General features: G+C 39.9%; 1 protein-coding gene across 3 annotated transcripts in view; it reads left to right on the forward strand.

The window, feature by feature from the left end:
• Positions 1 to 9,746, forward strand: part of NR4A3 (nuclear receptor subfamily 4 group A member 3) — a 31,508-nt gene extending 21,762 nt beyond the window's left edge. For all 3 annotated transcript variants that reach the window (XM_021528679.2, XM_077784698.1, XM_021528678.2), the window contains one exon: positions 4,586 to 9,746. In XM_021528679.2, the coding sequence (XP_021384354.1) occupies positions 4,586 to 4,848 (263 nt within the window). In that variant the 3' untranslated portion in view covers positions 4,849 to 9,746. The remainder of the gene's footprint in view (positions 1 to 4,585) is intronic.
• Positions 9,747 to 13,521: the final 3,775 nt, after the last annotated feature.

The raw sequence follows: 13,521 nt of genomic DNA on the forward strand, positions 1-13,521 counted from the left end.
CTTCTGAATACAGAGCATGCTAGCCCTCATTCAGCCAAGCTCTTTCACCATATGTTTTATTTTAAGTGTGTTACAGACCAGCCCAGAACCACTGTATGTATTGGGCTTATTTACACTCCTAATGCTTTGTTAGACTGGCACCAGACCACTGAAGAATATTGTGAGGTTTCAATTAATTAGGAGTTTGTGTTTGTCTTCCTGCTGTTGGGCTTTCTGTTCCAGTTTATAAACAGAATTTTTAGCACCATCAGTCATACCAAGAAACAGTGATGAGACCAGTGTGGCTAAAAAGAGTATGAGTATGCTGCAGTTCCTTCTGAACATTACTTTGTCCAACCTCCCAATGGAATTGAAACTTACCTACTCTTCAGCAGCAGATCTCCTTCAGTCCTCTTGCCAGGATATCCTCTGGAGTGGGTGCTTCATGTGCTGGGTCTACATACAAGCAGGTGGCAGACTGGAGGAGTGTAGGAGAGCTAGTTATAAAAAAAAAACCCTCCAGATTGCATTGTCTGCCTTCCCCCTGCCACTTAGCTGAGGGAAATACTGTCAGCGTCAAAGTAAAGTACTCACTCCTCCTTTTACACTCCCACCTCTTTGTTGAGACAAGAACTCTTTGCTTCTACAGCAACCAGCAATTTCTGTGTTGTATTGTGGTTTTCATAAAAGAGGGAGCAAACTATGGTATTCTGTGTGGCCACTCATCTCACCTGACTTCAGGTACCTTGGTCACCTGATGGAGAATACAGGGCACTTCCAGAAGATGATTCATGCACCTAAAATTGTAATAATCTTCTAAAAATGCCCATCTTTACACTAGTGTTAGGAAGAGTTTGTGAGGTCTGTGCACCAAGGTTGGGGACCCTTGTGAAGTGTCTGAGAGCTAGGCAGGATAAATATGGGCCAGACTGCAACAGGAAAGGAGACTCTTGGATCTGCCCGCTTGCAATATTCCTGTGTAGCAGTGTGTGCACAAGAAAGCTGTAGGCAACTGAGCCTTGTGCTTATTTGAGTTATAGAAGAGGAAGAGAAATGTGAAGGGGGAAGAGAAAATCACATAACTACATCGAAACCAAGAAAATCAAGAGGCCTATTTTAAGACTGCAGTGTTCATCCCTTGCGTTTCTGGACACCTCAGAATTAATTGAGGCTAAAAGTGATACCCTGTGACACAGAGTGCAGAGCCCAAGGTCTTTGAGGTACTCACATTCTCTGAGAGGCATTTTCTGTAAAGATAGTGCTCAGTCTGCCTGACCCTGGCATGATCTACCTCAGGTCAGGGGTTAGGGTCTTTACTTTCTTCTTGTTGAGTTTTTGCCAATCAGTGTAATGATACCACAAAACCACATTCAGCTTCCTGGGAAAAGGAAAAATATGTAAAAAACTGCTGTGTTCAGTTTACCAGTATAAGCTAAGTTTGCAGAGCTTCAGACGTAAGACTTGTGATGAGTTTTTTTGATAGCATTTTTGCCATAAATCACTATTTTTCTCACAAAAATCAATGATATCCTAAAACACAATCTTGCTTTGTTACAGGCTGAGAAATCTTGTATTAGCTTTACACGTGCCTCTGTCATTATAAGAAAGTCTGACTACGATAATATTTACACATCTCCTCAATCAGTTAAAGAAAACCTATTTATTTTGGCCAGCTGTACTTCTTGGGAAAAATCTTGGCCTTATCATTCCCATGTGGATAAGACCATCCTGTGGAAGACAGAGAATGAGGCCCTTGGCTTCAGTGCCACTGTATACCCTCTAGCACAGGGGCCTCATGCTGCTCCCTTTAGGTTGGATAAGAAAGACTGTGCACTTTCTTTGTGCAAACAGAACAGGGCATGTGAAAAAGGCAAGAAAATGTGTTTCCTGTTATTTGACTCCTGTTCAATCTAAATCTTTGAGTTAATTAGGCCCTAGATGCCTCAAGTCTACCGAGGAACCTATTCTTAGATGAGTGTGTTCTTCAGAAAATAGTTGTGTTGTACCACCAGAAACTACAGTGGCAGTGCTGGTCTATTCAGTGTCCTTCCAAATAGATGGCTTTGACTTTCTATGGATGCCTGAGGAGTTTAAGACTAAAGCCCCTAGAGGCAGCTCCAGGCATGAGGAATTAACGCTTTTGGAGATTTACAAGTAGAAAAGGCCATTGTATGGCAATTACTCAGGGGAGGACAATATGGTTTATCAGGGACTGCTTTAATATTGTAGCCCCAGACTTTAAGGACAGAGTATCTCTTAATTCTGAATTTCCATGATTTTATTATGTAAAGTAAGGCCACTAATATGATAATCTTTACACACATAGTGTTTTGCCTTGTACATTTCATGGCTATTCACAAAAACACATGATTTTTTCATGAAACCTTCTGAACTTGTCAGTGGGAGGCAAGCTGTTTAGTTCTGGCTGGAAACGCTAACAAAGTTGCAGCACGCTCCAGAGACAGAGATAATTTTTCATACTCTGTAGCAAGGTATACACCTACTGAGGCAGTGGTTTGAAAATGTGCTCTGCTAATTTGTAGTCAGGTTTTGGATCCATTCTAGTATTCCAGCTCCTTACATCTACAAAATATCTTCACTTACACAGCTAGGAAACAAAATAGATTAAAAGATGGGCACTCTTCAAAGATTGTAAGATTAATTTAATGTCCTGCAGTTTCTCTCAGTAGGCTAGTGGTAAAAAAAAAAAAAAAAAGGCCCTACAGCTTTTCCAACCTGTATAAAATATTTATCTGCCAAGATTTTTAATGGCAGAATCTGTCTAAGTATTTACTCTCAGTGACCTGTATAGTTAATGCTTACGTAATTACACTATACACCATTTACTGGAAAGGCTTTAAATATTCATTGACTTCTCATGTTTTAATGTAAACAAGGCACTTAGGATACCTAGGGTTTTTAATTCCTGCAAGGTGGAAATGATGTCTGAAGCAGATGTCACTGGCTGGATAAGTGTTGCTTTGAAACAACAGGGCAGATTGATAGTACTTAAATGAGTGAGCACAGCAGCTTCTGGACAGAGATGTCCATGTCTGCACAGCTCTCTGATTCTGCTCCCAAACCAGTATATTCAGGAGCTAACTCTGCTTAAGTAAATACAGTTGAAAAAAAAAGTGTAAAATGGGTGACTATCAGTGGAAAACTAGACCTTTGCATTTCTGACTGCCCTCATTGAATCCTGCTTGTTTTATTGGTTTTTAAAGAGTATCTAAGCCAAAACAGGTGGAGAGCAAGGAGTTTTTATACACAGGACTGGGCAAGACACCATTGTGCCTGGTGCAGGCAGTACTCCTGCTTCTGGAAGTAAAGAGAGCTGTACTCTTTTCACTGTTCCTTGGGGGACAAATAGAGGACATGTCTATTGCTTGCTCCTCCTGGCATGGAGGAACAAGACTTGGGGACAATGGGTGCAATGTGGCTGCTGTTTGCCTGGGATGGGAGAGAGGCCCAGGGAAGGAGATGACTTCAAAAGCAGAAAGCACAAGAACTGCCACATTTCTCCTTATCCACTGCTGTCACTGCTTTATATATCTAATTGACTTAATATAACCTGCATTTTCTTTGATTGCCATATCTGGTCTGGCACAATTCTATTTCATGTGTAAATTATTATGACTTTTCTGTGAAGTCATTTCTTACTTACGTGTGTATTTCCGTCAGAGGCAAATGAAAACACCACAAATTTGAGATTTTTTTTCTGATTTTTTTTTTGTTCTGTTACTTTAGTTCATCCACTAAGCAAACAACATAGGATTCTTTCCCCTGTAAAAAGTCTGCTTTTAATGAATCACAAATCTGATTGATTCTACTCATGCTTAAAGAACTGTGAATGCATTTAACATTAGTATAGTATTTTTTAAAGATATTTGAAGGGGAATAAACCCCATCTATCCTTCCTTTTAGGAGTGCTGAGGTTTTTGTGATGGATAGCATAGCAGCTGCTCAGGCATTGCTCACTCAAAGCAAAATAGTTAACTTCCAGGCTTCTTTTATCTTAGAGCTTTTAAAGATGAATAAACTAAAAAGCAGCAGCTGATCAAAATAACAAAGGATAGTAAGGTGCCTTTAGTTTCTTATAAGAGTGTCTGCAAATTCCTGGTGGAATTCTAGGCCGGGCGCTGATGGAGCTAGCTAAGGATATTGATCGCCACTTGAATTCACTGAATAAATAATGGTTGCCATAGTTATTGAGCATTCACAACTGGTGGGGAAGCACGGAAATCTCCAAAACACCTCCTGTGATGGTTTTGCTGCAAAATCACCCAATTAATTCTGCCTCATATCATGAAAATCATGTCAGATACGCAGAATGCTTGGATTCCTTGTACCAGAATTTCAATCATAACTGAGCATCTCTGTCACCTGTTTTAGTAGATAAAGAGAAAAGGGCACTTGCTCTCTCTTATTTTGTGTGGCAAAAAGGTTAACTAACTCCATGTAACCCCAGCTGTTCTGAGAAATCTACACTCTCAGAGCACTTTTTGCTCCGAGTTCCAGCGCATGCACCTGGGTTACACCCAAGAAAACGCATTCTCTCCATTTGTGATAGGGATGCTGATGTGATTTTTTTCCTCTGGCTTTGCAGAACGACATGGATTAAAAGAACCAAAGAAAGTGGAAGAGCTATGCAACAAGATCACAAGCAGTTTGAAAGATCACTTAACTTTCAGTTGCCAAAACAAAGGACAACCACTCGAGTCTGCAGAGCCGAAGGTACTGGGTGTTCTGGCTGACTTGCGTTCTCTCTGCACACTGGGACTGCAGCGCATCTTTTACCTGAAACTGGAAGATTTGGTGCCAGCCCCTTCCATCATCGACAGGCTGTTTCTGGACACCTTACCCTTCTGAGTCAAACCACCCTCCTGAGAGGCAAACGCCCGCCAGAGCAGGCAAACGGATCGTGACTTACAGCTAACATTTCTGCCCTCACTTAACAGAAAAGCCGCTCCGAGTCTAACACGAGGTCTTTTCTGGCGCTTTGTCCTTACAACCTGAGGCCTGAAACTTACTGGCTTACTGGTTTGGGGTTGTGTTCTTTGTTTTTTTTCGTGTGATTTGGGTTTTTTAAATGGCTAATATGGCACTTTTGGACAATGCTATCCCAGCAGCAGTAAAAGGTTAACATGACTGTTTTAAATCTGTTGTTTAACACCTCATGGTCTGTGAGGAGTAAAATTGTAGAAGCTGTGTTTGAAAGAACAGCAAATTGTTGTTTGCCAGGGTAGTATGTGTTTTGTGAGGATACCTTTAGCATACTTCCTGCATCAAGGGCACATACATCAGCACAATCTAAACAAAAATTCACTTTTTTAGCAAAGTACATTCAATTAAACATTTCATACAAATCAAATATAGCAAAATGACAATGGCTGTTAGCTCCCATGTTCAAGTGCAATTTTTTAAAGTGCTGTCTTACTAAGTCTCGTTTATTAACTAATTTATTTTATTAGGAAAACAAACAGAAGAAATCAAGGGAGAAAATTACATGCACTAACTTACCTGACAGAGTTTTCCAAACTTGATTCCATGTAGCGTGACTTATTGACAAATGTATGTGGAAGACACGGGAGCAATTGTGGCTCAGTTGTTCCTTAGCTAAGGAAACCCGTGTAAGTAGTGATTGGAGCATACAGGGTCAGTATCAGGGATAGTTCAGTTCTAGACTTCTAACACAAGAAACTTGTTAGTAAACAGACAGAAGATGGTTTTCAAGAACAAGCAAGTCTTGTAAAATAGTATGAATGTAAGTGCTAGGAAGGATATAGTGGGCTGCGTTTAAACATTCCGTGTTCGTACTCCTTTTTGTATGTTTATACTGTTGATGCCATATTAATATGAGATAATTTGTTGCATAGTGTCTTTATTTGTATAAATGTTTGTATGCATGGTATATTGTAATGGCTTTGCCTGTATTTATTGCAATGACTGCCAGCTCATGGGAACCCTGTTACACATGATAATTAAATGGGGTGTTCACACTGACTCAGATACACCAGTTGGAAAACTATATACATATATATAATGTGTATGTATATATATGTATATACCTATATTTGTGTGCGTGTGTGTGTGCGCGTGTCTTTTTATTAACCATTTGTATATAAAATATCTGTCAAATCACAAGCAGAGTTATTTTACAGTTTATTTGCAGTGACTTCTAAGGCAGTACTGTTTAGCACTTTGATATTAAAATCTTGCTCATGTTTTGGTAAATTCAAATAATATTTAAAAAGTTCAGTTCTAAAAAACTTTATATGCACTGTATTAAGTCAAAATTTTGTTGGTCATTTTGCTAAAGAAATTTTTGAATGTCAACCTGATGTCACTGTATCTTTTGTTAGCTTTAAACATTCTAGCTTTTGTCTTTTTTTAAACTATGCTGTTTATATGGAAATTAAATTATACAATCAAACAGATGCCAAATGAATTGCCTAATTGCTGCAAAGGATAACCCAGATATCGAGTCACTGTATGGTTTTCAAAAAGTAATCTGGTATTTTATCACTTACTATGTTTGGATGTGCTTTTATGAAAAAATTATTCTTATATCAAGATTTATAGTAGTGTCAATAGGGAAACAGACTTCTAATCACTATAGTTAATATTTCTGGTTTACCTGCAGATAATATTTGGAAAAGTATTGCTTTTTGTATTGACTTTTAAGCTTATGTGCAAACATAATAGCATAATTAAATATCAGAGAAGCTAATGTTTCTTGTAGGTTGCTGTAACAAGCCTGACCAGCAAGACAAATATATTTTGACTGAATTTGCTTTTGTATATACTAAATATATATATATACATATATATATATATATATATACACTCACACACATGTGCGCATACAAAAACATACAAACATAAAATCCAAAAAAAAGAATGTTTGCTTTTGTCTCCTTGTGTAAGACACAAGGTCCCTTGAGAAATTACTTTTATCTAAGGACAAATCCTGCCAGGTGCTGAGCACCAGCCAGACAAGGGCTTGCAGGAGCTTTTTTGTGAGTGTGCCCGTATCAAGGATTTTGAAGCAAATCAGCATAGTACAGTAAAATTGCTTTTTTGTTGAGCAAGGTTTATTTATTAAGTGGAATGTGAGTGGGAGGAAGCAGGTTGAGAGCCCCGTGTGAGATTTCACGTAGTCTGTGTCCTCCAGTCTTCCATAGATAGTCTTAGCTGTGATACTCTCCCAAATCCCATCATCTGTGCAATTGTCCTTCATGTCAACTTCAATACACTGATTCATCCTAGAGTACAACCTGTCACAGTGGTAAAAGAAAGAGTTAATGCAGAATAAATCTACGACTATTCTTAGAGCTCTCTCAGTGTGAACATGCCTTTGCCTAGGCAGAATTCAGGAATATATCAGGTGTTAAGGGAGAGTGCCTTGCTTTTATTTCAGACAACAGTGTCTCAAGAGTTTCTTCACTCAGCTAACCACAGTACTTTCTTTTTTTTTTTTTTTTTTTTTTTTTTTTTTTTTTTTTTGTGGTGTTAACCTGTGGGTTGAAAGAAATGCTCATGTACATATACAATGTAAATTAAAATTATTAAATTGAATAACATTTTTTTCAGAGGCCCCATGTGTGTTGAATAAGTATGCTTAATTCTGTTAAAATCTGATGTGAATTTTTTATCATTTATAAAACATTAAAAAATTGTCTACTTGAGTCTTAAAAGTGGAAAAATTGGTGAAGCATGCTTAAGAACACTGGCAATTTAATGGCTAGTCTTTTGATTAAAATAGCTTTTACATAAATATATGCCTGCAGTATCTGGTTATGCAATCTCAATTAGATATTGAGAGCTGGACCATGGTTGTCCCTGAGGTTGAACCACATGTAGACCAGAGCAGAGAGACTATTCACCCCTCACTGTATTTCTCCTCCACGACAAAAAGGGACTATAGCTGTTAATCCAGAGCTGATGAAGCTGCAGAGACAGGACTGGTTGGCTACAGGGCTCATAGCACCTATGTCTGGCCAGAAAGATGACAGAGCTCCCATCCCATATTCAGCCCCTTTGCTAATACGTAAATCCTGCTAAGGCATCGCTCCAGCAGGCACCTGCATCATTTTCTTCAAATGTGCATCCAGCTCCTTTCTTTACTGTGCCATTGCTTTGCAGGAGGGATCGCTTATCCCCTGCCAGCAAAACTGTTTGGCTACAAATGCATTTCCAACAAATGCCGTTTTGAGAGGCATCTGCCACTATTCCGGGCATTGCCGCGAGTGCCGATGGCTCCGGCACACCTCCACGAGGGCTGTTCTGCAGGAGCTGCTCGGCTGGAGGTGGCATCAAATGATGTGTGTGCTGGGCTGCAGGATTGGCAGCCCCTTCCTTGGAAATGTGACAAAACAAAAGGTTGTGCTAACTCTTCAAAATTATTTTCTGTGGGTTTTTTTCCTATGCCATATTTTTAAAATTTAAACTATGAATCTTAAGATTGTTAATAATAATAACAACGAGTTTTGCATATTAGCTCCCTCTTGAGCAATATATGCAGATCTTGAGATCAAGCCACACCAGGGTCTGAACTTTCACCCTACAAGACAAAGTTTATCCTTACTAAACTTACAAGTATCTCAGTTTGTAACTACTTTAAGGCCTCGTGTCCTCAGACATGAGAACAGGTCTATGTCCTGATCTAACCTGCACTTGTGTCTTTATGTGTGCCTTGTGTGCTCATACCCCTAAACCACAACAGCACCAGAGGCCTTGCTAAGGGATGTGATGCCCAAAGGCTGGGCTGAGTCAGGAATATATGAGTAGGTTCCTCTAGTAGCAACCACCCTTGGACAAGAGACTATCACAAAGGCACCCAAAAATGAGGAACTTTTACTAGAGGTGAGTCAATCTCTTTCTACAGCTTTCCTACTTTTACTTTTCACATTCATGTTCATTTGCCCAATATACAAAGCTAAAATTTCAGTTATGCTGTAGTGAGGAGGGAGAGAGAGGGGTTTAATTGTATAAAATTAAGCGTGGTTCTGGGAAAAATTGGCAACACCCTTTGAGGACACTGAAACATGTCTTTTGATTAATTATTTGTATTATAGCAACACCTAGAGGCTACAACAGAGATCAGGACCTCATTTTGCTACCTACGCTAATTAGCACCTTCAGTTCCCACCCAGGAGAAGCTCCAGTCCAAACAGATAAAATAAGAAGAAATAGGAGAATGCCAACCCAAGGCCATACAGCATCTCAGAGTTGGTAATAAAACCTTCTGTTTGCCGAGCTAGTGTCCAGTGAATGCTCTTATCTAGCTTTCCTTTTCTTTCCATTATGCTGCCACTGTATTAAATTATAAAATCATGATAAAAGCATTGACAAATTCTAAATAACCCAGGTATTCAAACTGACCTTTCTTACCCTGCTTATGAAGTCATCCATGAGACTATTCAAAATTGTGGTCAATCACATGATTTCTCAACCAAACTAGGTAGTATTTAGAAAACAAATACTTACCTGTCCTTTCTTAAATTAATGAAGCCAACCATTGGGAATATTGAAATATATGGATTAAATAATAATTACTAACGGACAAAAAGGATTAACTTTTAAAAATGCCAAACCATTGATGTATTAATTGAATAAATGGGATGCCAGTTAATCAAATACTTAGCAGCAGAGGACATCTTTGAGAATTGTATTCCAGACTTGCGCTTGTGAGTATTACCAATGCAGTGATTTGTCAAATAAAAGTAAAAGAAACTTGTTTACCAAATGGAAACACTTACAGCAAATTTTATTCTGTTTTCTTTTTAGCTTTAGTCACCTTTATGTTCATATTCATAATACAGAATGTTCTGGCTGCATTTGATTACAGAAGGAGTTTAAATACTTGAAATGGTTATATGGCTGTGAAAGTCAACTGAGGCAAAGATGCTGGCCTTACCCCACAAAACCAAAGATTTTCTTTATAAAGAAGCACAGGATTCCACTTTACACTGGTTTTGGTTGAGACAGAGTTAATTTTTGTCACAGTAGCTGGTGTGGGGCTGTGCTTTGGATTTGTGCTGGAAGCAGTGTTGGTAACAAAGAGATGTTTTCGTTACTGCTGAGCAGAGCTTACACAGAGCCAAGGCTCTTTTTGCTCCCCACCCTGCCAGCCATAAAAGCTGGGGGTACCCAAGAAGTTGGGAGGGGACACAGCTGAGACAGTGTCCCCAACTGACCCAAGGGAGTTTCCATACTGTACGCATCATGCTCAGCAATAAAAATGGGAAAGAAGAAGGCTGGTGGGGACATTCAGAGTGGTGGCATGTCTTCCCAAGTCCCAACCATGATAGAAGCCTGCTGTCCTGGCTGAACACCTGCATGCCCATGGGAAGGGATGAATGAATTCCTTGTTTTGCTTTGCTCGCATGTGCAGCTTTTGCTTTCTCTATTAACCTGTCTCTATTTCTGGGAGAAACCCAAGGGTTTTCTCCCTTTTGCTCTTCTGATTCTGTCTCCCAGCCTGCCAGTGGGGAGTGAGCAAGTGGCTGTGTGGGGCTGAGTTGCCTGCTGGGGTTAAACCACAGCACAGATATAAATGATGTTCTGTATATGGTAAGATCCTTATGTGTGTATAGTGAAACTACTCAAATAGTACAAGGTTCTGAAGTCATGCCAAAGAAAAAAACATGCGGGAAAAAGGTTTTTTTTTCACATTGTTTAATATTTTCATAGAATCATTGAAACATTTAGGTTGTAAAAGACCTCTGATATCGAGTCCAACAGTTAACCTAGCACTGCCAAGTCCATGAAAAAGCCATGTCCCTAGGTGCCACATCTACATGCCTTTTAAATAACCCAGAGGCAGTGTCTCTATCACTTGGATATCACTTGGAATGGACAGCCCATTCGAGTGCTTGACAATCCTTTCAGTGAAAAAATTTTTTCCTAATATCCAATCTATACTTTCCCTGGAACAACCTGAGTCCATTTCTTCTTGTCCTGTCACTTGTTACTTAGGAGAACAGAGTGATCCCTGCCTGGCTACACTCTCAGGCAGTTGTAGAGCGTGATAAGATCACCCCTGAGCATCCTTTTCTCCCCAAACAATCCCAGCTCCCTCAGCCACTGTTTGAAGCACTTCCCATCCAGCTCCATTGCCTTCCTCCAGACTCGTTACAGCACAATATCATTCTTGTTCTGAGGAACCCAAAAGTGAACTTGGGATTTGAGGTGCAGCCTTACCAGTTTCCAACACACAGGGATGATCTCTCCTCTGGTCCTGCTGGCCTCATATTCCTGACACAGGCCAGGAAGCCATTGAATTCCTTGGTCACCTGGGCACAGGATGGCTCTTGTTCAGCCACTGTCAATCAGCACTCCCAGGTCCTTTTCCACCAGCAGCTTTCCAGCCTCTCTGCCTACTGCCTGCAGCACTGCCTGGGGTTGTTGTGACCCAAGGGTAGGACCTGGCACTTGTTGAAGCTCATATAGTTGGTCTCAGCCCATCAATCCAGCCTGTCTAGATGCTCTGCAGAGCCTTTCTGTCAATATTCCCACCCAGTAGATTGATATTCTCACCCAACTTTGCAAGAGTCTGAAAATTTACTGAGGGTGCACCTGATCTCATCCATATCATTGATACAAAGATTAAACAGAACTGGTCCCAACAGTCATCCCTGGGGAACATCACTCGTGACCAGTTATCAGCTGGATGCTACTCACCACTACCCTCTAGGTCTGGCCATAAAGACAGCTTTTTATCCAGCAAAGAATACACCTAATACACCCAATATATCCAAGACATGGGAAGCCAGTTTCTCCAGGAGAATGTTGTGGGAAATGGTGTCAAAGGCTTAACTGAAGTTTAGGTAGACAACATTTCTTTAATCCACTGAGTCACCTTGTCACAGAAGATCACATTGGTCAAGCAAGACACGCCTTTCATAAACCCATATTGTCTGGACCTGATACCCCAATGGTCCTGTATATGCCACTTGCTGGCACTCAGGATTATCTGCTCCATTTTAGACTATTTATCAGTTTTCCTAAAAGGAACAGAGATCTCAGGGCTTATTTAGGTGGAATTTTATCTCAAAGAAACAAATAAATAAATTAACCTGCTATGTGACATTTAAAGAAAGAAATGGTTTTAAGTACCTGAAATAGCTCAAATAAGCCAAAGTCTTTAATTTGATAAATAATGTATTTAAAAAACTCTCTTCATGACAACTTCCACAGTGGTCTATGATAAAACATAATTGTAGAATGAAAGTGAATTACAGAAATGCTTGATACTGGGGAAATTTTCAAATATAGCAGGCAGAAAACAGAAATTAATTTACCTTTCATGGGTTCTTATTATTTATCTTGCTGTGTTTCCTAATTAATTGACTATATTGATGTTTACATAGGGATTTGCTCCTTTCCAACTTTGCTTGATCCTGTGAAGAAGTCAGAATGCTGCATTTGTAGTATCACATTTATTGCCATGGCAACAGTCAGGGATTTCACAAACACTAATTAGGGTTGGCAACTTGGAATGTTTTCAGTGCAGTCCCATATAATTTTCCCTCTTTTATCCATTTCTCATTATACCTTACTTTAACAATTGACTTGTTCAGTCTGTGTACAGGTTTTTTCCCGCATGACCTCAGGATTCAGTTAATATCTTCTCTGATTTGCAGCCACCTTTCTTATACATTCTCACATACTCAGTTAAGAAGTAACTGCAGTCCTACCTGCATTTGTGTTAAGCTCCATTTCTTCCACTTCAAATTAGTCCAAGTTTCAGTACAACCAGCTGGCTTCTACACCAAAAGTAGTAAGGAAAGGTATGGAGGTTTAGCTGTATCTTCCAAGCTACTTTTAAAGGTAGATGCTAAATCTTGCTCAAGGCAGGCTACAAGCCTTCTGTTCACAGAAACCTAAGTTCTGTGAACATCCCAAAAATCATATTAAATATTTTAATTCAAGCATATCAAAAGCATTTATGGACACTTAATTTATTATGCAATAATATAGAGAACTGTGCCTACATAAGCCTCATGAAATTTAATAAGGCCAAGTGGACGCTCTTGTGACTGGGTCAATCCCAAACATAGGTACAGGCTGGGTCATCAGCCAGCTGAGAGCATTCCTGTGGAGAAGGACCCAGCAGGACTGGTGGATGAGAAACTGAATATGAGCCTGCAGTGTTTGCTCACTGCCCAGGAAGACAATTGTACTCTGGGATGCAGCAAAAGAAGAATGGCCAGCAGGTTAAGAGAGGTGATCTTTCATTGCCCTCTAGTGAGACCCTACCTGGAATATTATGTTCAGGTTAGAGTCCCCAGTATAAGAAGGACATGGCCCTGCTCAAGTGAAGAGCCAGAAGAGGCACAGAAAAATGACTAGGGGCTGGAACTCTGCCCCATGAGTACTGGCTGAGAGAATTGGGGTTGTTCACATGGAAGAGAGAAAGCCTCAGGAGACTTTGTTGCAGTCTTCCAGTACTTTAGAGACGCCTAGAGAAAAGATGGGGAGGGACTCCTTATCAGGGAGTGTAGTGGTAGGGAAAAGGACAATGGTTTTAAACTGATA

This window comes from Lonchura striata, chromosome 1 (assembly GCF_046129695.1).
Source record: "Lonchura striata isolate bLonStr1 chromosome 1, bLonStr1.mat, whole genome shotgun sequence".
Taxonomy (NCBI): Eukaryota; Metazoa; Chordata; class Aves; order Passeriformes; family Estrildidae; genus Lonchura; species Lonchura striata.